This window comes from Microcebus murinus, chromosome 5 (assembly GCF_040939455.1).
Source record: "Microcebus murinus isolate Inina chromosome 5, M.murinus_Inina_mat1.0, whole genome shotgun sequence".
In the NCBI taxonomy this organism is placed as follows: domain Eukaryota; kingdom Metazoa; phylum Chordata; class Mammalia; order Primates; family Cheirogaleidae; genus Microcebus; species Microcebus murinus.
The window spans coordinates 35,254,978-35,279,739 of NC_134108.1; the positions used below are offsets into that span (position 1 = coordinate 35,254,978).

A 24,762-nucleotide genomic window follows, 5' to 3' on the forward strand; every position below is an offset into this window, starting at 1 on the left:
TTACATCCCCTCAGCAGCCTAAGGCAGAGTTCAAAATCAATACATTAGATTTTGTCAAATTTAAGTATTCACTATTTCCATGTCTGTACCACACCTTCATATCACATTGTTCCTTCCAAAATATTCTTGTTTCCATCTCATCACATCTAAATCCACCTTCCAAGCCACTCCTCAAATGCTACTTCCTTCAGGAAATTTTCTCTAATTAACCAAACAGGAATAGGCATTTCCTCTTGTGGATTCATATAGCAGTTTTTCATTACTTCTCTTATAGAACATATTACTTTGAATCTTTAGCTATTTTCATATTTTTCCTGCTAGAAATTGTTTCTTGACAATAAGAACGAGTGTCTTTGAATGTCCCATAATGCCAAGTACATGGCTTTACATGCAGGTAGACATTTAACAATTGTCCAATGAACAAAAGAATGATTAGGAGTTAGGCCACTGCATGAGAGTGTTCAGGTTTCACAGTGTACAAGGATTCCAGAAATTAGAGTGTGGTAATTCACACCATAGACATATATTAACTTATAGAAACCAGACAGGCCTGGACATTCCAGGACTCGTGGCCGAGTGCTGGAGCAATGGAGAGCTGACTCCTATAAGAACTTAAGCTTACTCCTTTTTTTTTTTTTTTTTTTTGAGACAGAGTCTCGCTTTGTTGTCCAGGCTAGAGTGAGTGCCGTGGCGTCAGCCTAGCTCACAGCAACCTCAAACTCCTGGGCTTGAGTGATCCTTCTGCCTCAGCCTCCCGAGTAGCTGGGACTACAGGCATGCGCCACCATGCCCGGCTAATTTTTTTATATATATATATATCAGTTGGCCAATTAATTTCTTTCTATTTATAGTAGAGACGGGGTCTCGCTCTTGCTCAGGCTGGTTTTGAACTCCTGACCTTGAGCAATCTGCCCGCCTTGGCCTCCCAAGAGCTAGGATTACAGGCGTGAGCCACAGCGCCCGGCCGACGCTTACTCCTTTGACAGAGCTGACATGGCGGAGCTGACAGTGGAGGTTTATGGTTCCTACAGGGCTTTCTTTCTACAAGGGATTTATCAAAGATGTTCATGATGACTCCCTCACGGTTGTTTTTGAAAACAATTGGCAACCAGAACGCCAGGTTCCATTTAATGAAGTTAGATGCCCACCACCACCTGATAGAAAAAAAGAAATCAGTGAAGGAGGTGAAATTGAGTTATATTCAAGAGCAAATGACCAAGACCTGTGTGTATGGTGGGTGGCTACAGTTCAGATGACGAAAGGAGAATTTTATGTCACTGAATATGCTGCTTGTGATGCTTACAATGAAATAGTCACATTTGAATGACTTTGGCCTGTCAATAAAAATAAAACTGTCAAATAAATACCTTCTTTAAACACACAGTGGATGATCCCAAGGATTTGAGAGGCATAGCTAGTGGAAATGCTCATAAAGATTTTAAGAAATAGTAGGAGCATGCAGAATTTTTTACCATCCAGAAACTACACAGCTATTAATTATATTGTGAAGTAACTATGAAGAGAGTAAATATTTTGTGACATGCATTTGTGAAGTATTCATATAAAGTTGATGTTTATGTCCAGAAATGAAGAGGCCACTAATCATTTATAATACACAAAACAACTTGCAGAAGCTTTTTATGAGGAGTTTGTTGTGAGAGAAGATTTAATGGATCTGGCAATAGGAACACACGGTAGTAATATACAGCAAGCTAGGAAGGATCCTGGAGTTCTCCCTATTGAGCTAGATGAAGATACTGGAACATTTAAAATTTATAGAGAGAGTGCTGATGCTGTAAAAAAATAAAAAGGCTAGAGGTTTCTTGGAATTTGTGGAGGACTTTATTTGGGTTCCTAGGAATCTTGTTGGAAAAGTAATTGGGAAAAATGGCAAAGTTATTCAAGAAATTGTGGCTAAATCTGGTGTGGTTCTGGTGAGAACTGAAGGAGACAATGAAAATAAACTACCTAGAGAAGACAGGGTAGTTCCATTTGTATTTGTTGGCGCTAAAGAAAACATTAAAAATGTGCAAGTTCATTCAGAATATTATATTGCTATCTAAAGGAAGTAGAACAACTAAGAATGGAACATCTACAGATCAGTATGCATTTCAAATCTTCTTCCACCAGAGGGCCTGAAAAAGAGACAGGATATGGCCACTGATGAAAGTACATCTCCTCTGTACAAGCTTCTAGGTCTTACAGTGGAAGAGGCAGAGTTTGCTGGGGCCCTAATTACACCTCCAGTTATGGTACAAATTCTGAGCTAACCCCTTTGAAACAGATTCTGAGGGTAAAGATGAAGTGAGTGATTGATCATTGGCAGGAGAAGACGATCAAGACAGCCAACATCATGACAGCAGGAGACACCTAGGAGGAAAAGGCAGAATCTTTTCAGGGAGTCAAGGTCATGGTGGACCACGTGATGGCTAATCCTCCATCAGTTCTATGCTTAAAGGTCCAGACAGGGCAGGGTGTGGTGGCTCACGCTTGTAATCCTAGCACTCTGGGAGGCCGAGGCGGGAGGATTGCTCGAACTCAGGAGTTCAAGACCAGCCTGAGCAGAAGCGAGACCCTGTCTCTACTATAAATAGAAAGAAATTAGCCAAACAACTAAAAATAGAAAAAATTAGCCACCATGGTGGCGCGTGCCTGTAGTCCCAGCTACCCAGAAGCCTGGGGCAGGAGGATCACTTGAGCCCAGGAGTTTGAGGTTGCTGTGAGCTAGGCTGATGCCATGGCACTCTAGCCTGGGCAACAGAGTGAGACTGTGTCTCAAAAAAAAATTTAAGAAAATAAAGGTCCAGACAGCAATCCATACAGTTGACTTGATAATACAGAATTGGATCAGACTGCAGACATTGATGCCAGGCAGGCTCATAGATGAAGGACTGATAAAGATGCTGTTCTCATGTATGAAATGACTGAAGTAGCTTCATTTAATGGAAATGGGCTAGGCAAAAGATGCTGTTGAAAGCGTGGTCCTTCAGAAAATGCAAAAAATGGTCCAACGAATGCTTCTGTCAATGAAATTCCTAAGCTACAGCATACCCCAGGAGAAGAAAAGATTGATACCTTAAAAGAAGAAAACACTCAAGCAATAGCAGTCCTGAATGGTGTTTCATAAGCTGAAGAAGTTCCTAGTTTACAGTTCTTTTATGTCACATTTACAATAGTGCTTTTTTTTTCTTTCGGCATATTATGGGGGTACAGATTTTTAGGTTTCAATAAATGCCCATTTCCCCCCCTTCCTCCAAAAGCCTGGGTCTCCAGCATGACCATCCCCTAGATGGTGCACATCTCACTCATTATATATGTATATACCCGCCCCCCTCCCCCCTGCCCAATACCCTATTACTGCAGTACCTATGTGACCACTTAGGTGCTGTTCAGTTAATACCAATTTGCTGGTGAGTATATGTGGTGCTTGTTTTTCCATTCTTGGGAAACTTCACTTAATAGTATGGGTTCCAGCTCTAACCAGGAAAATATAACATATGCTATATCACCATTGTTTCTTAGAGCTGAATAGTACTCCATGGTATACATATACCACATTTTATTAATCCATTCTTGGATTGATGGGCACTTGGGCTGTTTCCACAGCCTTGCAATTATGAATTGTGCTGCTATAACCATTCGAGTGCAAGTGTCTTGTTTTTGAGTGTCATTGGATCTTTTGAGTAGATGCCCAGCAATGGGATTGCTGGATCAAATGGTAGATTCACTTGTATCACTTTAAGGTATCTCCATATTGCTTTCCACAGAGGTTAAACTAGTTTGCAGTCCCACCAGCAGTGTAGGAGTATAGAATTTTTTTATTTCCATCTTGATTTCTTCATTTATGAAGCAATCATTTAGTAGGAGGTTGTTTAATTTCCACATTTTTGTGTTGAAATGTGAGTTTCTGTTAGGGTTGATTTCTACTTTTATTCCACTGTGATCTGAGAAGGTACATGGTATGATTTCTATTTTTTTAAATTTCTTGAGATTTACTTTGTGTCCTAGGATATGGTCAATCTTAGAGAATGTCCCATGAGCTGATGAGAAGAACGTATATTCAGTGGATTTTGGGTAGAATGTCCTCTAGATGTCAGTCAGACCCAGTTGTTCCAAGGTTTTGTTTAAGTCCATTATTTCTTTATTAATTTTCTGTTTGGAGGATCTGTCTTGTGTTGTCAGTGGGGTGTTGAAATCTCTGGTGATTATGGAGTTGCTATTAATCCATTTGCTTAGATCCAGTAAGGTTTGCTTTATGAAACTGGGTGCACCTAAGTTGGGTGCATATATATTTAAAATTGTTATCTCTTCTTGTTGAAGTGTGCCCTTCACCATTATATAATGACCTTCTTTGTCTTTCACTACTTTTGTTGGTTTAAAAACTAAATCGTCTGAAATTAGAACTGCCACACCAGCCTTCTTTTGGCTTCCACTTGCCTGGAATACTGATCTCCACCCTTTTACTTTTAGTGTATATGCATCCTTGCAGGTTAGATGTGTTTCCTGAAGACAGCATATACTTGGCCTGTATTTTCTTATCCATTCAGCCAGCCTATGTCTCTTGAGTGGAGAGTTTAAGCCATTCTCATTTATTGAGAGAACTGATAGATAAGGTAGATTACTGTTCATTCTGTTGGGTTGGATGTTGTTGCTTTGATTTCTCTCTTGAGCCATTGTATTATCTGGCCTTTAATCTTTGGGTTTTGGTTGTTTTTATATTCGTGAACTTTTATTATGGTGTTCCGTGCGTAACACTGTTTTGAGTACTTCTTGTAGGGCTGGTCTTGTCTTGGTGAATTCTCTGAGGTTTTGCTTGTCTGAGAATGTCTTTATTTCTTCTTCATATATGAAGCTTAGTTTTGCAGGGAATAAGATTCTAGGGTGGGCATTGTTTTGTTTCAGAAGAGTGAGAATGGGGCCCTAGTCTCTCCTTGCTTGTAAAGTCTCATTAGATAAGTCTGGTGCTATTCGAATTGGCTTTCCCTTGTATGTCACTTGCTCCTTTCGTCTTACAGCTCTTAGAAGGGCCTCTTTAGTTGATATTTTGGTCAGTCTGATGACTGCATGTCGTGACATCTTCCTGTTTGCGTTGAATCTCCCAGGGGTCCTCTGAGCTTCTTGAACTTGTATATCGAGATTTTGAGCAAGGCCTGGGAAATTTTCCTCTATTATATCTTCAAATAGCTTGTCCAACCCTTGGGTGTTGTCCTCTTCCCCTTCTGGTAACCCTATGACCCTCACATTAGGTTTCTTCACATAATCCCACATCTCTTGTAGGCTTTGCTCTTTTCTCTTGTTTCTCTGCTCTATCTCTGTGATGGTTTTATTTAGTTGGAGGGTGTTATCTAAAATCTCTGAGATTCTTTCTTCTGTTTGATCTACCCTGTTCTTGAGACTTTCCACTGTATTTTGTAGTTCCCTGAATTGATTCTTCATTTCCAGGAGTTCGGTTAAACTTTTCTTCATTGTGTCTATTTCTTTAGTGAACTTTTCTTCTAGGTCCTGGAGGCTTTTTGTGGTTTCTTTGTGTTGGTTATTGAGTTGTTGTTGCAGGTCGGTGAGTGTTCTTATGATCCACATACGAAATTCCTCTTCTGTCATTTTGATTGCCTGATTTGGGTTGGTGTCCATTTCTAGGGGGCTGGTGCTCCTCTTTGGGGGTGTGTTTTCCATTTGGTTCTTCATATTTCCTGAGTTCCTTCGCTGATTTCTTCCCATGTCGATCAGTTGTTGTTACTTTCCTTTAGGTTTTTGTTTGGGTATTCACACACCTTGTTTAGATTCTGAGCCATTAGGTGGTGTCTGTGGGTGAGATTCGACCACTCCCTGTATAATGAGTCAGTGGGTGCCGTGAAAAGGCTCTGCAGGATGCTGTCCCTGTCAGTAGGTGGCACTTGCTTGGAGGAACAGGCTATGCTGTTGTTTTTCGGTCCTGTTATCAGCTCTTGTTCTGGGCAGAGCTGGGTTGGGTAAGCCTGCCCTCAGGCACCACCAATGCTGTTAGCAGGGGTCAAAGTTCTGTTCTCTGCTTCCAGGAAAAGCTGTCAGGTCAAGGCTGGAATGGTCCTGCTCAGCCAGAAAGTCTGCTTGTGGGGGTGAGGCTGTCTGAGACCCACAGTCTGGAGTGGGCCTGGCGTCTTTCCACCCTCCCCAACTCTGCAGCTACTCCTGGGCCTCTGCCAGCAGGCCAGACCACATGCCACTAGGCCTCCCCGGATTGTGATGCCGGCAGGGAGGTTCCCTGCGCAGGAACGCCACCTGGGCTGGGCACACGGCCTCCCTTTGGGGGAAGGGTTGCCCTCTAGGACGCTGATCTGCCCCTGAAGGCACACACGCCTCAGCAGGCTGTTCACAAATATCCCTTCTGTGCCCCGGGCAATGCCAGACCTCGGTGCACGGGATCTGGTCTGCAGGTCCGACCTCTGGGTCCCAGAGTTCAAACTGTATCCCCACCAGGGAGAGGAGTTCCGGTCCCAATTCACCCACAGGGCCCCCAAGCTGTGTCTGTGTCTCTCAGCCTCTGAGTCGGCACCGTTCTCCTGGGAACACTGTGCCAGCAGCACCTGGGAGGGCTGGCGGGTAGGGAGCTCACAGTCTGAGTTCCCCTTAGTCAGCTGTAGGGTCTCAAAAAGAGAAGGTCCCGTTCCCTGGAGGTGCCTCCGGCTGGTGGCTGTATTGTCTCTCTGGGAAGCCACAGGTAGGGTCGGTGGAGGGGAGGAGGAGGCAATATGGCGCCTGCCGCGCGGCTCGGGTCTGTGCACACGGAGGTGCCCCGAGGGATTTGTGAGTCTGGTGCAGCGTCCGCTATAGGCTCACCGCTAGCTGGTGGTGGCCGTCTCTGGGCTGGTGTCAGCAGGTCTCTCCACCTGCTGGGGAGCCCACCAGCAGTCCCAAATGCAGGGGAGGGGAAAGGTGATTTATCCACCTACCCTTGCCGCTGGTCTCCGGGCTGCTCCGGCGGTCTCAGCTTCCAGCTCTCCTCTGCAGCCTCCTCCCGTGGAGTCTCCCGGGGTCTCAGGTACCCCTCCTTCCGGCCCTCATCTGCTGTATGCTCGCCTTCTTGCTTCTTTTTTCTAATTTCTGCTAGAATCTGTCTTTTCTGCAGAGACACTCTTTCTGGCGGTGTTTCTCGTCCGCCATCTTGATCCTTCTCCCTACAATAGTGCTTATACAAGCTTGCCAAAGAGAGAATATGGATCGCCAGTCTTTACATCACACTTTCAGTTCCTCCATTTGGAATTCAGAAAGGGAAGAGATCCTGAAGAAATCATATGTTAAACATACTTTGACACTTACTGTGTTATAAAATATATCACCAGATGTGCCTTGAGAATAGTATATGTAACATTTTAAGAAGTTGCTAGCTATGAAAAAAAATTGACATTTAGTGCATATGGCCACACACATACACTCAGGAGACCAATTACCCACATACTGGCACACACATGTGCAAAAGTTGCATCTGTCCTGAATGCATTCCTAGTGACACTTGTGATTGCTTCTCTCACTTACCTGGCACCTTGAAAGGCTTCCTTCTCATTCTCCAACTTTCAACTTGATATAATTGGCTACTATGGAAGTCGGGGGAGCAACACAAAGTATTTGAAAATTGTGTAGAGGATGTGGCCTGTGTGGGAGTATGCAAAGGTACAGACACTCGTGTGTGCACAGGCTGGGCTGCTGCCAGTGGGTAGTGGGTGTTGTGAATAACTCCCCTGGGGAACAGCCATTCAGATTGTGTGACAATATTGACTTGTGAAATGGAGTGCCATTTTCTAATTTCACAGGGGTACCATATGGGCTAGCAGCAGCCCTGCTTCAGAGCAGGCTCTAGGGTCAGACAGCTCTACATTGTACCATCTGTGAAAACTTGGGTGAAATTTATCTTTCTGGGCTGAGACACAGAAGTTATTTATCTTCCTGTGCTGAGGCTTTCTGTTTTTTCATCTATAAAATGGGGATAATGGGAATAATAATGACACTAATACATGATTGTGTTGCATGTCAAATGATACATCGCCTTGTTTGAAAATAATTTAGGATATGGATGTAAGTCTCATTACTGTTATCAGTTGCAAACACTTAAGAGCCAACTTTGAACACTGCTTTTCCTGTCACTGACCGATCCATTCCTCTGCTCTTCTTTGCAATCAAACTCCTCAAAAACATTGTCTGTTTGCTTCCCAAATCCTGTCTCTTATTCTCTCTCACACTGTCTCCTGTGATGTTTTTACTGCCACCACTCCATCCTAACCACTCTTTTCAAGGTCACCAATGACCCTGTCACTAAATCTAATGATCATTTTTCAGTCCTCATCTTTTCAGCAACAATTGGTCATTCCCTGCCCCTTGATAAACTTTTCTTCTCTTCATTTCCAGGACACCTCACTTTCTTGGCTGCTCCTTCTTGGTCTCCTGTGCTGCTTTCCCTTCTTCCAAACCTCTCTCATTGTTGAAGGTTCTCTTTTCTTCTCCTTAGCTACGCTCACTCCCTTGGTCATCTCACGCAGTTCATGGCTTTATATGTATATTTGCCAATGACTCCAAAATTTAAATCTCTGGTATAGATTTTTCCCCTGAACTTCAGACTTGAATATCCAACTGCCTACTCAACCACCCCACACACATGTCTAACAAATGTTATAAATGTATCTGAAACTGAGCTACTATGGGGAGAGTGCCCCTCCCCCTCCACCAAAAACTGCTACCATCTCAGTTGAGCAAATCTCCATTCTTCTATCTACTCAGGACAGAAACCTTGAAATCATACCTGTTGCTTCTCTTTAACTTCTCATATCCAATTCATCAGGAAATTCTTTAACATACATCCAGGATCTGTTGTTATCACTGCTATCACCCTTGACTGAGCCACTGCCACCTTTCACATGAATTATTTTGGTGACTTCTTAATTAGTCTCCTTGCATCCAGCTTTACCCTCCAACCCCCTGTTACTATCTAGTCTCAACACAGCAGCTAGACTGATCCCTTTAAAATGCAAGCCAGATCATGTCACTCCTCTGCTCAATATCCTCCAACGGTTCCCAATCCCACTGAGAGTAAAAAGCTAACGTACCTACCTATGAGGGCCTCTATGTGCCACCTGCCCACCCCTTTACATCCTGACATCAGCTGACACCAATATTTCCATCGCTTACCCTGCTTCTGCCACACTGAACTCCTTGTTACTTGTATGGGCCAGGCATGCTCCTACATTTGAGTTTGGACCCTGGCTGTCCCTCTGCTTGGAACACTCTTTCTACCACTAGTCATGTGGATCAGTCCTCTCACCTCCTTCAAGTCTGTCGAGGATAAACACAGCGAGGCATTAGTTTAACGCAGTGAAAACAGGTTTTATTCAGTAACTACTGACAGTAACAGGTAGAGCTGAGCTCCATTCTGATTTTTGCAGAGTTGATTGGGGGGGGGGGGTTCAAGAAGAGTTACAGAAGTGAAAAATTACAAAAGGTTGGTCAGTGTAAATGTGATTAGACCCACTGTGTCTGTTACATGGCAATTATCAAAATTAGGGTCTGTCCTCCCACAGAGACTGGGGGACAGAGGCCTGGTCTCTCCTGATGAGTACATTGCAAAAGAACGGCTTTCAGGTCCTTGAGAAAGACTCTTCTGCATTGCAGGAGATACAGATTCACAATTATAAGCCCTTTTTAGTAAATGCTCCAGGAAAAGAAGGCCAAGGGCCTATTATCATGGGTGATTGAGAACAAACAGTAAATTCTTCTGGCAGCAGTGGGCTTTCTAAAGCAGGCATTTGCTGGAGTCATCTTAGGGACATGGTTTTATGTTGCTAGAAGCCATGCCACAGCGTGGTGGTCTCTTGGTGTAGAGGTTTGGGCATAGTCATTGCATGCCAAGAGTTCTACAGTTCTCAAGGCTTTTCTATACTGTTTCTTCCTTAACGAGGTCAACTCTGACTACTCTTGCAAACTACCCCCTCACTCTCATGCCTAGTACTCCCTTCCCCTTTAACCTTTTCTGTTTGTTTTTTCCATTGCATGCATTACTTTCTACATATTTAAATTTAAATATTTCATATGATACAGTAATATGTATTATATATATATAAATACTAGGCTCATTCATTATTGTCTGCTTCAATTCTATTGAATGTGATATCTGCCAGGGATTTTTATCTTTTGGGTCTGTTTTGTTTATTGATGTATCCCAAGTGACTTTATGTAGAGTGTCAGATTCAGAGAGTACTCAAGGACACTTCTAAGTTTCTTAGTCTGAAAACCAGAAAGTTGGAACTGCCATTTTCCAAGATGGGGAACTCCGTGGGAAGAGCAGTTTGGGAGGGGCAGGGAAGATCAGGCATTCAGTTCTGGGCATGTTAATTTGAGATTCTGCATCCTTCCGTTTAGGCTAGGTTTGTTTCAGTAAACAACTCCAAAAATCTTAATGCCTTAAAGCAAAAAGGTTTATTTCTTCCTGATATTTGTGTCCATTGCAGTCCGGCTGTGGCTTTCCAAACTTCATCTCCTGACCCAGACTGAAGGAATAGCCCCCAACTGGAATATTTCTGGTGTCAGGACAGAGGGAAGAAAGAGTACATACAGTAGAATTATGTGATGGCTTTTATGGCTTCTCCAAGTGGCTCATGTCACCTGTACTCACATGTCATTGACCAAAGCAAGTTGCACAGCCAAACCTGACATCATTGGAACAGGGTAAATATAATTATAGCACTGGAAAAAGCAACAAATATTTTGAACAATAATACAACCTACTACAGATGCCTATTTGGTACATCTAAGTGTCAATATCACTAGCAATTGGGCATAAGAGCCTGAAGTTCAAGAGAGAAATCCAGGCTGCAGATAAAATTTTAGAGTCTTCAGCATATAGTACCATATTTCCATTCATAAAATTAGAAGAGATCACCCAGGGAGTAAGTATAAGTAGAAAAAGAGAAAAGTTCCAAGGACTGATATTAGAGCACTCTAGTATTTTGAAATCAGAGAAATGAGAAATAAGAAATGATCAGACACAACTGAGCAAAAGTTGTTTTATGAGACAGGAGAAGAGCCAGGAGAGAGTTATGTCTTGAAGGCAAAGCAAAGGGTGTTTCAAGTAGGAGGGAGGGATCACCTATGTCAAAAGCTGCTAATAAGGTGCAAAAGAGGAGGACTGGGAATTGAGTGGAGGTCCTTGGGAAAGCTGGTAAAAGTCATTTTAGTGTTGAGGTTGGTGAGAAAGTATGATTCTAGTTGGTTTATATGAGAATGATATAAAGGAATTTAACGCAGCAATTATGAACAGACCAAACAAATTATTCACAAGAAAAAAGAGTAAGTGCACAAAGGATATCAGAGACCATGGGCTCTGCTGATAAAGACCAGGAGAGGCAGAGATGATGGAATGGCCAAGCAACATGACTGTTACCAACTCCAAGTAAATACCTATCATTCAAGTTCACCTACTCAAGTGTCTCCATTCCTTGCAACCTGCGGAAGGTGAACTAACTCACCATCCTTTCCCCACCAGTTTTCTAACTTTACCTTTATCACATTTTTAATTCTTACATACTTGCTTCAGTTTCCAAGCTTTATTATTGACTCCTCTATTCATGTACTATTAAATTATTCTTTTATTATATGCTGTTTTTAGCCTATACCTGAGACAGATACTTCCTAGATGTTCCTATAAGGTCTCTGTATATTTTTCCATTAGAATGCAAGTGCTCTTTGGGTGAAATGTGGCCGTCTTTATCATAACATCCAGCCTAGTATCTGGCACACAGTAGGCATAGGAAAAACATTAATTGCTTGATGGATGGGTGGATTGTACACCTTAAAAAATGGAAGGTAAAATCTCATTTTCTCAATGGCATCACTGGTGGCATAGCTGTTGGTATTGTCCTTTCAAGTTCAGCTTTTATTTTTGTGGGTTCTAATTTCTCTCCTTGGTGCCAAATGAACAATTCTCTTCTTATTGCTGCTTCAGGTATCAGATAATATCAGTCTTCTTCATGGAGCTGTTCCTAGTAAGCTGCCATGAACCTAAGAGGCTGCCTTGGATCAGGGCCCAACCCAATTGACAATCAAATCCTTTTTCAAGAGCATCCCAGGGCTTCTTCTCTCAGTAGGGAGCTGCCAGCTGAGTAGTACCCTCAGAAGGGGACAATGAGCCCTTTTAAGCACAAGGGATTAGCTCATAAAGGAAGTTGGAACAATGCCACCATTTCAGGGAAAAAATATATATCATGCATCCAAACACACCTCTGATGAAATTAAATATTTAAATGTAAAAGAATGAAACCAAAAAAATGTAATGGATTTTTAAAAATGTAGGTGAATATTTACTTTGGGGGGTAGAAAGGAAAGGGCCTTTCTGATTCCATAAAATAAATTATTGATGGATGTAAAATAGCATTTTTATAGTATCTATCCATACCCAAAACTACTTGAAACACATATGTCAATTTAGGTAAAAATATTTGCAGCATGAATGAGAAATAGGATTAATAATCCTAATATAGGAAGAGTTCTAACAAAACAATTAAAAGAGTGGAAAACCCCAGTAGAAAAATAAGCAGCTGAAATGAAAGTAATTTATGGAAAGAAAAAGTACAGACAAAAAACATATGAAAAAATATATCCAGCCTTACTAGAGATCAAAGAAGTCCAAGTTAAGTAACAATGAAATAACATTTTCCACTATCAAATTAGCAAAGATTCCTTTATATAAAAGCATTCAGTATTGTCAGGGTCACACATAATTGAAATGATGCACCCTACATTCCTGATGGTATAAGGAAAGAGTTTCAGGAGTGAGGGTGGGAGGAGACTGCTATGGGAAGTACAGAGCTTTATGAGGGTCAGAGAGCTGGAAGTGGGGGGCAGCCTGGGATTCCGGCGCTTCCTGTGTAATGAGAAAATTGAAGCAATCAGAAGAGAACTTCAACTGACTCCCTCCAGAATGATGACTCATTTACTTGGCCTTCCTGACTGTTACCAAAGATAACAGCCTGTGCTCACATCAAAGCTAATTCCCCCACTTATGTGCTAGATCTCATATAAGGAGGGGTCCTGCTCACTCAAGAACACCACTCCAGAAATTCCCATTATGTCCTGCATCATCAATTTTATTATCTTTACTGGATCATTACTGTCCACCTACAAACATGCTATAATTTCCTCTACCCTAAAAAAATAAAATGAAACTTTCTTTTGAGCCCACTTTTCCCATCAGAACCTGTCCCAGGTGTTTGATGCTCTTTGCAGGAAATCTTCTTGAGAGATTTGTCTGTACTAGCTCTGTCCCATTTCTTTTCTCCAGTTCTCCCTTAAACCCATTCTTCTGTCAAGCTCCATCCCAAGTGCTCTTAGAGATGGTAGGTAACCTCCACATTGTCAAATTCAGGGGTCAATTCTCAGTCCTTTTCTCGTTTGACCTATTAGCAGCATTTGGCACATTTTATTACAGCCTCTCTCCTTGACACATCTTCTTCATTTGTTTTCATGTCACTGAATTCTCCTGGTCTTATTTCTTCCTCCTAAGTAAGCTCTTTCTCCCTTTCCTTTGTTTGTATCTTCCCTATAAACTCTTAATGTTGGAGTGCTCTAGGGCTCAGTCCTTGTTCTTCTCTCTCTACAGTTACTTCCTTGATTTTATCCAGTTTCAAAGCTCTAAATATCAACATGCCCATGACTCCTACATTCTAACTCTCTTCATACCTTTCTCCAAAGCTCAATCCAGCTGCATATTTGATATTTCGATTCAGTGATTAAGATTGCCCAGTGTCATCCCATTAGTCAGTGACAGAGCTGGAACCCAAACCCAAGCAATCGACAGGAGCCTGTGCTCTTAACCACTGTAGTAAGATACATGAATATGTTAATAGATTATAAGAGAGTATGTCTAGTATGATTCCATATTTACTAAATATACATAAGGATTTATAACCAAATGCCTGAAAGGAAATATATTAGCTCTCTGGATGGATAAATTATGGCTTGATTTTTTTTTCCTTCTTTTCATTTATCTGTAAATTTTTTCCTTCTTTCTGTCTATCTGTATATTGTACATCTTCAACAACAAGAATATATTACTTTTGTCATAAGGAAAACATCCTGATTTTTTTTTAAATTCAGGATTCCAGGTAAACTTCATTTCCTTTAATAACTCCCTGCTTCATAAATGATCTCATTCTATAAATTTTTGAGTTATTCAACCCTGACATCAGAAGATACAGGGCATTTTCAAGCAGATTTCTTGGTATTTCTGACAGAGGTGGACAAGGGAGCCGCAATGACCACATGTGTGATATAGTGTCGTATTTCTTTCCGTATTACAGTAAGGATGTGGAAAGTGCGTTGGTGGGCTTGTCCTAATTTGATAAAATATCATTTTGACAATAGGCATCTCTTTTTTTACATCCTAAATAGAAATTCCCTAAACATGAATACAAAGACCTTCCCTGGCTTATGTTTAGTAAATCGGAATAAATTTTTGCTATTTCAACAGCATCTCAAGAATATTAGATTTTTCCAAAGGTAAAAGAGAAACAAGCATTAAAACATTCTCTCTCCTTAAAAAAAAAAAAACAAGAATAAAGGAAATACTGAAGACTAAAGTGGCTGTTGCCTGCTATTACATATTGCGTGCCTGTTGGCCTCCTTCTGTTGGGGTGATTGTGAAATGTCTGGGCAAAGGAAGAGGAGGGAGGAGTGCTTGTGTGTGGGAAAGAGAGAAATTTCCAGTTTCTGATTATTAAACTGCCATACTTAGAGCTCTCTTTGAACAAATATTGGCAGGTGGCCCAAAGTTCCAATGCTGGCTGTTTGAGGTTTGCTAAAGGACTTTAAGGGAAGTCCTGTTCTGTTGTCAAGTGGAAACTGTGTAAATCATGTGTAATGGAGAGAATGACAAAAGAAAAACTCTGCTATTTCCTTGATAAATTGCTTTTGTTTACCTGTCTACAGAATATAATGCAGGCACTTCTGGCTTTTTCATAGCTCTTTCTCAAAAGCCGTGTCCTCAAACAAGGCATTGAAAGTAATTCCTTAAAAAAAAAAAAAAATCAGTAGCAAAGTATACCTGGACTTTGTATTTCTGATAAATAATGCAGCATAAAGAAAGTTTGATGTGACTAACACCATAATAACTCTAATTTAACTTTGGAAATTTACAATTTTCTAAGGCACCTTCATATACATAAATTAATTTGATTCTCATGACAACTTGGAGAAGAGGATATTATCACCTCTATTTTAGAAATGGAGAAAATGAGACGATGGAGAAGATGAATTGACTTAATGGATGATAGAGGGGTCTGTCTTGCAAGCCTTTTAGTGGCACTGGAGGCACTTCTCATCTCCCCAAAAGCAACAGGAAACAGCCACTATGCAAAGCAGCATACCTCCAACACCTAGAAGTTAATGTTAATTTTCTTGTCAAATTTACCCCTGTATTTCCTTCATGATCTCAAGGCCAATACATCTCATCCACACCACTCATCCTTGTTCTTCTTAGTTACCCTAAGAGTAAAAATTTCTCTTTACTCATACCCAAACTTTCCTGTGCTTATTTTCCCCGAACTTTTTTCCACCACTAATCTCCTTTGAAACTCTTTCTACTGTAAAAACCACAATTTCAGAGTAAACATTCTAATCTATATCCTCAACCTTCTTGCAGAATCATACCTTCTCCTCCTTTCCTTAACTGAAACCTGGCTTTCCCCCAGGGACATCACTTCCCTGGAGCCTTGGCAAGCAAAAACTGCTTGCTCTCCCCACCACCCAACATGCTGAGAAAGATTTGGAAGCAGGGTTGGCATTCTCCTGGCTTCTAACTGCCAGTTCCAGGTGATTCCATTCCTACCTATATATTCATATAACTCCCCACCCTATGCCTTCTTTTGAGTTTCATGCTATAGCATGAAGCTCAGTCATCATCATTTACCGGCTTCTAGAGCACTCCCAGATTCACAGAGAGCTTCAGCACCTGGCTCCCAAATGCTGCCAAAGTCCGTTATCGCAGACAACTTCCATGGCCATGATTCACAGCTTCTCAAACACCTGGATTTCAATGCCCTTTGCCTCCATTTCTCTTTAACACAACTTGCCCTTGTGGCAAAATCCTCACTTTATGTTCACCCAGATTCTCTGAAACCTGAAATGCAATGATTATTCACTGTTCAGCAAACACCTGCCCCAGCGATGTTCATACTCTTCTTTGTAGCGATTTCTGCCCTTGATCTTGCTTTCTTCAACACTTTCAGCCACTCTCCCGTCTTTACTTCCTTCCCTACCAGCATACTCCAAAGGCCCATCAATTCCCTCAATTTCTTCTGTGTACCCATCAGATGACAACCTCCCTCTTTGTGCTATATTCCCAACTTGCTTTTTCCTGTGGTCATCTGGTGGTTCAAGACATAGGTCAGGAAGTCATATGCCCTAAATTTGAAGCCCATTTCTACCATTTAGAGTGATTCCACCTTGAACAAATCATTTAATGTTTTAGGGTTTATATGTCTTCAACTGGAAAATCATAATCGTAGTACATTTCTCATGACCATCAAATTATTATGAAGATTAATATATGTAAACTGCACAGAATAATACCTAGCACGTAAGTGCTCGGTAAATGCTTGCTAATATTCCAACCAAACTGCTTGATGCTGCTTCTAAAAAAAAAATCACATAATCTAATTGTTAAGTGCAAATACATGCCCAAACCTTCAAAGCAAAACACAAACTGACAAAAATCTTTTCCTTAGGTATTGCCAGTTTAAGGGAGGCTCTTGAGAAAATATCCTTGTAGGTCCTGAGACTCTCTGATATCATCAAGTTAACTATTTGTCTTCCTCATCAGAAGTATATAAAATTACAGACTGACTAATCTCCATTATTATTATTATTAAGACAGGAACAGAGAGGATATCACGTGACCTCTTCCAGGAAGATGGACTTAAAAAATGGGCATAAGACATGAAGGGACATCTCACAGAAGAAAAAATATGAATGATTAAGAAACATAGTTAAAGATGCTAATCCTCATTAGTAATCAGAGAAATGAAAACAAAAACCCACAGTGAAATAACATTACACACCCATGAGACTGGCAAAAACTAAGAAGTCTAACAATGTCAAGTGTTGGACGGGATACTTCGATGGGCATGTGAATGGTGCAATCACTTTGCCAAACATTGTGATGTTATCCCACAAAGTCAAACATTCACATACTCTAGAATGCACAGAACTGAAAGCAACCCTATCTACTGACAGGAGAATGGATAAATAGTAGTAGAGAGGTATGTTCACAGAGAGGAATATCACACATACACACACACACACAAATGAAATGTCTCCAAAACAACATGAATCTTAAAAACAATATTAAAGGGAAAGGAAAAGAGTAAGTTTCTAACAAGGAAATGTATATAGTATAGTGATGCCTTACATATATCAATCTATTTCTCATAGCATCTGTTTTAGGTAGGTACTATTACTCTCATTTTATAGATGAGGAAACTGAGGGAGAGTTTAGGTAGTTTTTGCTAACAAGTGGAGGTGCCAGGATCTAGCTAATATTTATTGTACGCTTACACAGTACCAGACACAGTGCTACTTTGCCTAGATTAGCTATTTTATAAAACATGCTTTTTATAAAATGTCCCTCTCAATTTTTTTTTTTCTGCCTGATAAATCTTCCTTCCTAAATCAACACAAGTTAGGACTAGAGAATCTAGTTAATCACATGCCTTTGCACTCGTCTCCCAACTTCATCACCTAAGTGCAAAATTAATTCAGAGTTTGATTTTCATTTAAATGGTCTTCTGAACCATTTTCCAAGTATGATATTTGGAAACCCAGAATGTGACTCAGTGCCAATGCCCTAAAGCTCTGAGGCCCTAGAACTGTCAGTCTACGTTCTTCAGAATGCTAATAACTAAGAGACCTGAAAATGAAGAAATTCTTCTCCAGGAACAACCATCCCTCAGAAATTTCTTCCCAGCCTTGTACATATTTATATCCCTAAAATCCAAAGGGAAGAACTCTAGCAGCTAGAGAGAGAATCACTCCTTCCTGAATGGCAGTAGCCCATCTCAAGAATGTACTCGTAAATTTGTGATTCGGCATTATGCAGGGGACAGGGGAGAAGAGCTAGGAATCCAAACTGTGCTATAGTCCCAGCTCTGCCATTTAGCTGTGGAACATTGGACAAACCTATTAACTTCTGTGGGGCTCATTTCCTTCAGTTCTGTTGAATTTGACAAGCATTTACTGAACATAAGCCTCCTACGTGCCTTGCACCCTGCCAGGCTTTGGGGATAGAAAGACATGGCTGGCCAGAGAGGAGCTCCCAGACATTCAGGAGCTGTCATTCTAGTGTGGAGGACTGTGGATGGTGGTGCCTGAGGTGATTAAGCAGAATGTGGGCAACCAAGTGGTGGAGAATACGGTAAAGATGGGACAAAGCCAGAGCACTATGTGGTTAAGAGGTCAGCTCTGGGACAGACATAACCGAAGATATCCTGGCACTAACTCTCCTTAGCTCTGTGACTTCAGGCAAGTTACCTAACCTCCTGAAGAATCAGTTTCTTCATCTCTAAAACAGAAATAATAATTGTACTATCTTCATTTTGAGGATCAAATAAGACAATGCATATAATAAAAAAAAAAGAGGGTGGATAGTCATGCTAAATAAATGTTACCTGTCCTTCTCCTCCTCCTCTTCATGACTATTTTTAGTATATAAATTGTTCCTCAGCAAGACATCGTGACAGGGTCTGGAGATCTACATAGAAGTCTGTCCATCAACCTTGCTTAGCCCAAGCTTACTCACTAGAGGATATTACTTAAGGCGAACATTCAGTTTTTGCCCTAAGACCTTTCCTGAAGATGTTGGCATGTGTTAAAGGAATAAGAGGCCAGTGAAAAGTGAAAGTGATTTTGAGAAGGTTATTTCTAAATGTTCTGAAGCATGAGGGGGGTGTAATTTAGTACAGAATAAGAGGATGCATTCTAGATAAGGTAGAAGATGGCATTAATACATAATTTTGGGAGGTGTTTTAAGTGAGAGGTGAAAATCATGCTGAACCAATGGTACTTGACCTAAAAAATTATGATCCAGAAGTTACAAAGGATTGATAAATCTAACTACAAAGAAATTGTAATAAAAGAAAACCTCATAATGAAAAAAGCACGTTTTAAAAATATAAACTAAATATTTGCAAAATATATGAGACAAGGGGCTAATTTTGTGAACATACAAAGAACATATACAAAGCAGTAAGACAATGATGAAAAAACCCAATAGAAAAATGGATAAAGCTCATGGACTGTTAGGAAAATAAGACATATAAATAGCAAATACATGTGAAAACATGTTCAACGTCATTCATGATTAAAGAATGAAAATTAAGATAGCATTTGGACAAAGAATAAAAAGAGATTGAAATAACCAGTATTGGTGAGGGTGTGAGGTAACTGACATGGTTATACACTGTTAGTATAAACTAGTGTCAACTTTTGGGGAAGAATAAGAGTATCTTTTAAAACAAAAAAGTACACTCTGATAAAAATTATCCTACAAATATGCAATTCATAAATGCACAAAGTTCTAGATACAGGAATGTCCACTAAGAATTGTCTATAATAGCCAAAAAGACTCCATTAATGAAGACTGTTTAAACAATAATAGACCCATGCAATGAAGAATGAGGTAAATCTACATATATTGATAGAAAATGTTGTTCACAGTATATTGTTAAATTAAAAAGGCAAACTAAAGAAGAGTATGTATAATATATTTCTGTTTATAGGTATAAATAAACTTATATATGCACTGAAAAGCTCTAGAAGAAAATACAAGAAACTGTTACATCTGTAAATGTAGGGAGGGAAATATTTGCCTTTTATTGAATTCTCTTCTGTACCATTTGAAAACTTTACCATGAACATGTTTACTGTTACAATTCAAAAAAGGAAACCAAACCTTAGTTAAAAATATCGCAATAGCAAATGAGAGCCATTGTAATATGTCTGAAAATAATTTTAAAAAGTAAATAAGTTGCTATCTTAGAAGATGAACTTTGTAACTGTTATATCATTAGGTGATTCCTCTAATAGAAAAAGGAATTCCTCCATTATTTTGTTTATAGACTGTCTAAAAAAAATAGGATGTTAAGGTTATAGTCTCTTTCCTATGGGTTTTTGTTGTTTTCTATTCTAACAGGTAGCTATTGAACACTTTTTCCACGTGCAGGCAGGTACATGCAGCTTGCTGGCATCACAGTTGGCAAACTTGGTAAAGAAGATTGGTCACTGAATAGCACCATGTGAGGCATTCTAGGAGATTCCCTTATTCCTGATGGTTCTGGGACTGGATGCACAATTTTGTGTAATGAATGAGTTGCTTTTTCTCTTCTGTGGTCCATTATGCATGATGCATGGGCACCTGGCAAGGGATACAGCACCCTACCAGGGCTGCCATGAGCAGTGGAATGTCTAGTATAGGAACAAAACATGTGCTGATGGCCAGGAAAACTTTGGGCAAGACAAGGCTTGGGCACTAGAAGATGTTTTCTTTAGCTTTGGTTAGAGGTGGAGATCAATAATCCTAGAGATATCTAATTTTTCAGTAAGGAAAGACTCTCAGGTGTCTGGTCACTTTATAAGCTGACTACCTAAACAGTGAGAGATACACAGTGTAACCTAAGGCTTAGGTGGTACCAAGCTGTTTGAAGATCCATAATGGCATAGACAAATCAAAATCTTAGAACTACGGCGTCTCTTCTGTTGAGGGAGTCATAGTTTGATTTAATTGCCGAAGAAAATATGATTCAGTACTAACATCTTGATCTAGAGCTGTGCTGTTCAATATAGTAGCCACTGGTAACAGATGGCTATTTAAATTTAAATAAATTAAAGTTTATTCATTTATTAGCTCCTCAATCACCCAGGGCACATTTCAAGTGTTCAACATTAGTATGGCAACTAATAGCTATCACAAAGGACAGTGAAAATTCATGGAACACTTCCATCTTTGTAGCATGTTCCATCAGGCAGTGTTAATCTAAAAGATGAACAAAAAGTCCCCAAAGATATTGTATTAAGAAACATTTGATGACTTGATTCACTATACCAGGGAGGCCATGTCTAATTTTTATTCTGAACCACTAGAGATTTGAAATACAAAGAAAGGGTCCTTAGGGTTTGGTGTGAATTGTGAAGCTTAATTTTCTCAGTAAAGACATGTTCTATTAGGGGATCACAATGGATAATGTGTGTTAGGGCTTCCCCTGAATGACAAAGAGTATGTGACCTGATTGGGCAGAAGGAAGTGGTCAAAGGTACCTTTGATGCTTACACAAGACGTAAATGTGACTGCCCTTATCTTGGGTTTTCTGGAATTTCCCTTGGCTTCTGACCTCCTTACCTTCCTCTATCTGGTTAAGTTTATAAAAACAGGTTAGGCATCCTAAGAAAAACATGAGTCTTAACTCCCTTTCTGATGTAAGAGATTCTCAATGCCTTCCTCAAAAAAGGAGTTCTTTTATTAGTCCTGTTTCTGTGTCTCTAAAACTTTAAAAAGGAATCAAGGAAAGGGAAATCCTATTAAGAGCAGACATACTTTTCATATTAGTTCAAGGTATCCCTGGTAGCTTGTAGCAAGGGGATAATATTGAAATCAACTGAGTCTGAAGAAACATCTTCCCACCCAAATCCTTTAATATGGACTTAGAAATGAGAAATTAAGAAGCAATGATGACTACTTGGAGCCCTCATCTCTAGGGGCTAGGTGACAGGATGCCAAAGGAAATTTATCAGAGGGTAAGGTGTCCATCACGGAAATTAGGAAGCAGGTTGAGACAGATATTAAAAGGAGGAAGTCATTCTTCATAGAACAGCAACAAGGATAAAAACAGACAAGAAGCTGGTAGATAGAGCTAAGAGTTATGTCTAAGAAGTATAACAAGAGCAGTTTCCATGAACTGATGACAATAGGAGAGTGGCTACAGGGAATGAAGAGGAGTTTCCAGGGCAGCAATGAAAACATGAGCACTGGACCTTGGATATTTCATCATCCTCTCAGAAAAGTAAAAAACTCTAGTACCCAATAAATACATGTGGCTATTTAAATTTAAATGAATTACAATTCATGATGAATGAATTCTCAGGAAAGAAAATCACATTGAATGCATAAATTCCTTTATTGAAAATATTGGGATAGCACTGCATTACATATAGTCAATATCCATAAATCCACATTTCTGATTGGACAATACTGTTTTAAATAGGGAACACAGCATCTGGATATGCTCTCACAATATAGTATTAATATCATGGACTAAACTAGGTCAGAGTGAACTATATGCAAAATGACCACTTTGTTTATTGATAGCATATGGTTGCAAATGGAGCAAATGGTAAATGTGATCATCTTGAGACATTCCTGATATCTCACACCAATACATTTAACAAGCAGATTAAGATGAAACTGCCAATATGTTGTTAATTAAGAGTTCTCAGTAAGAGAACTTGGGTGAAAAGTACACCCAGGATACAGATTTAAAATTTTATACCATTCATTTAAATTTGCATGGAATGTGAGTAGAGTATAATTGTTGGTCTGACAGGAGGCCACTGGATAAATTTAAACTTCTACAAATAGTTGAAAACAGGAGAATAATCTAAATGAAATATTCTGTAAATTTTTAAAATGCACATATGCAAGTACTGTTTTTTTAAATAACTTTTCCTTTTAAAGATTACCAGGGAAGTAATTTATGACAGACCAAATCTCAGCTTTGGCTATTATTTGAAATTTTTTTCCACTAGCAGTCTTTGGCTTTCATAAAAGTCTGGCAATCAATAATATTGGTTAAGTTTTTAACAAAGCTTTATTATTATTTTCAATAATATGTTTTATGATGTGAAAATGGGTTTATATTTAAAAAATAGGTTTTCTTTTTTATTCCAATTTTGGTATGAATGGATTTCTTTGTATTGTTTCTTCTCAAACAAGTCTAGAAATCAAGACAATTGGTCCAATTTGACATTTTTCATCTGATTTTAAAAAACACAGAAATTAAAACTCTAGGTCCCTTTTAAAACAGAGGCCTGCTCACTAATGTAAAAGCTTGGGAAAGTTATGCAAAAAACACTATGAAAATAAAGTTTTTGTTATTAATACACATGATTTTATAAGAAGCAAAACATTTTCATTTCAAAAGCAGGGTTTTTTTCTAAGTCTAGTTTCATAAGGGTTATCCATTTCTATAAATATCAACTTAAGACTGTGAGAAATGGTGTATTCTTCCTTACACAAATATGTTCAGGGTAAGTAACTAAAAATGTACCTTTTAATGACTAAATGGAAAGATGGCCTATAATAGTCAAATCAATGAACATTAGTGATAAGTTTTTAAAAATTCAGAATTATACACTCATATATATGTACATATACATATACATATATGCTACTTAAGACCTATCACCCTAAACAATCAGGGCAAAAAAAATTCAATATAAAACTATATAAATCAAACAGATTTGTTCCCAAAACACAGCACAAAATGTACACATTTCTTTATTTCAAGATTTGACACATTAAAAGAAAAAAACTGCCAACACATTTTAGACAATATACTAGAAATAATAAATAAAACAGTTTTTTTTTAAAAAAATCATATATTCCCTTTTAAGTGCTGTGCACTCTCAGTTTTTCTAAATGAGACTAACCTTTTCCATGGCAAACAATAGCTATACATTTTGGTAATGAAAATTATGCCGATAAATACACAAGGCATGTATATATTTCCACAGTATATTTTTTTCACAGTTACCAAAAATAAAAATTGCATTCAACTCATACATCTATAAACACTCTGATTCCCCACTGTATGGACTTGAAGGAAGTGGAAGTACAAAGTCTTTCAACAATCTAGACTTCAAATTTCTTTCTTCAGTGTCTGCCCTCCATGTATACCTTTCAGAATCTTTCTGCAATGTGATCATGCTCTGAGATGATGGCAGAAAGAAAGCATTAGGGTGGGATGAGGCAGCCTCAGCTGGGACTTCGTCTTCCAGCCAGCTTTAGGAGGGCTGATATAACCCAGTCTTTTTAATGTTGTATTCTAAGGCAGTCTGAATTTCACTCAAATGTCCATACCTCTAGGTCCTGAACTATGAAGTCTTCCTTTTTGGAAAGAATATCGTTATTGAAAGTGCTGCAAGAATTGCTTCGTCCATGGTATAAATCAGCATCTAGCCACAAACCAAATCGTCCCCTGAAAATGTTTAAAAAAAAATGTTAAAAACACACTTTCTATCTTCTCTTGCCCCTCTTTTTTCCTTTATGTCTTAGACAGGCAAAATTCTAAACCGCCTGTAAGACAAAGGGTATACTGCCTTTATTTCATTTAAGTGACCTGTCTTCCTAAAAGACAAGTGGTAATAATCCCTCATTTGGACATATAAATAAAAAATTTTATCTTTGACTCTTAGTGTCATGTGTTAGACCACTGTCCTCATTCATCTAAGCCAGACGTCCTCAAACTATGGCCCGCGGGCTACATGTAGGTGTTTTTGCCCATTTGTTTTTTTACTTCAAAATAAGATATGTGCAGTGTGCATAGGAATTTGTTCATAGTTTTTTTTAAACTATCGTCCGGCACTCCAATGGTCTGAGGGACAAGTGAACTGGCCCCCTGTTTAAAAAGTTTGAGGACCCCTGATCTAAGCACATGGGGAATAGCTACAATTATCTGACACCAAGGTTTTAGTTACCTG

At 39.4% G+C, this 24,762-nt stretch overlaps 1 protein-coding gene and 1 pseudogene across 7 annotated transcripts in view; one reads left to right on the top strand and one right to left on the bottom strand.

The window, feature by feature from the left end:
* Positions 1-993: 993 nt before the first annotated feature.
* LOC105878196 (RNA-binding protein FXR1-like) lies at positions 994-2,974 on the top strand (annotated as a pseudogene).
* A 19,188-nt stretch (positions 2,975-22,162) lies between these two features.
* NCOA7 (nuclear receptor coactivator 7) overlaps positions 22,163-24,762 on the bottom strand; it is a 141,238-nt gene continuing 138,638 nt past the window's right edge. For all 7 annotated transcript variants that reach the window (XM_076002988.1, XM_076002986.1, XM_012777504.3 and 4 more), the window contains one exon: positions 22,163-24,260. In XM_076002988.1, the coding sequence (XP_075859103.1) occupies positions 24,125-24,260 (136 nt within the window). In that variant the 3' untranslated portion in view covers positions 22,163-24,124. The remainder of the gene's footprint in view (positions 24,261-24,762) is intronic.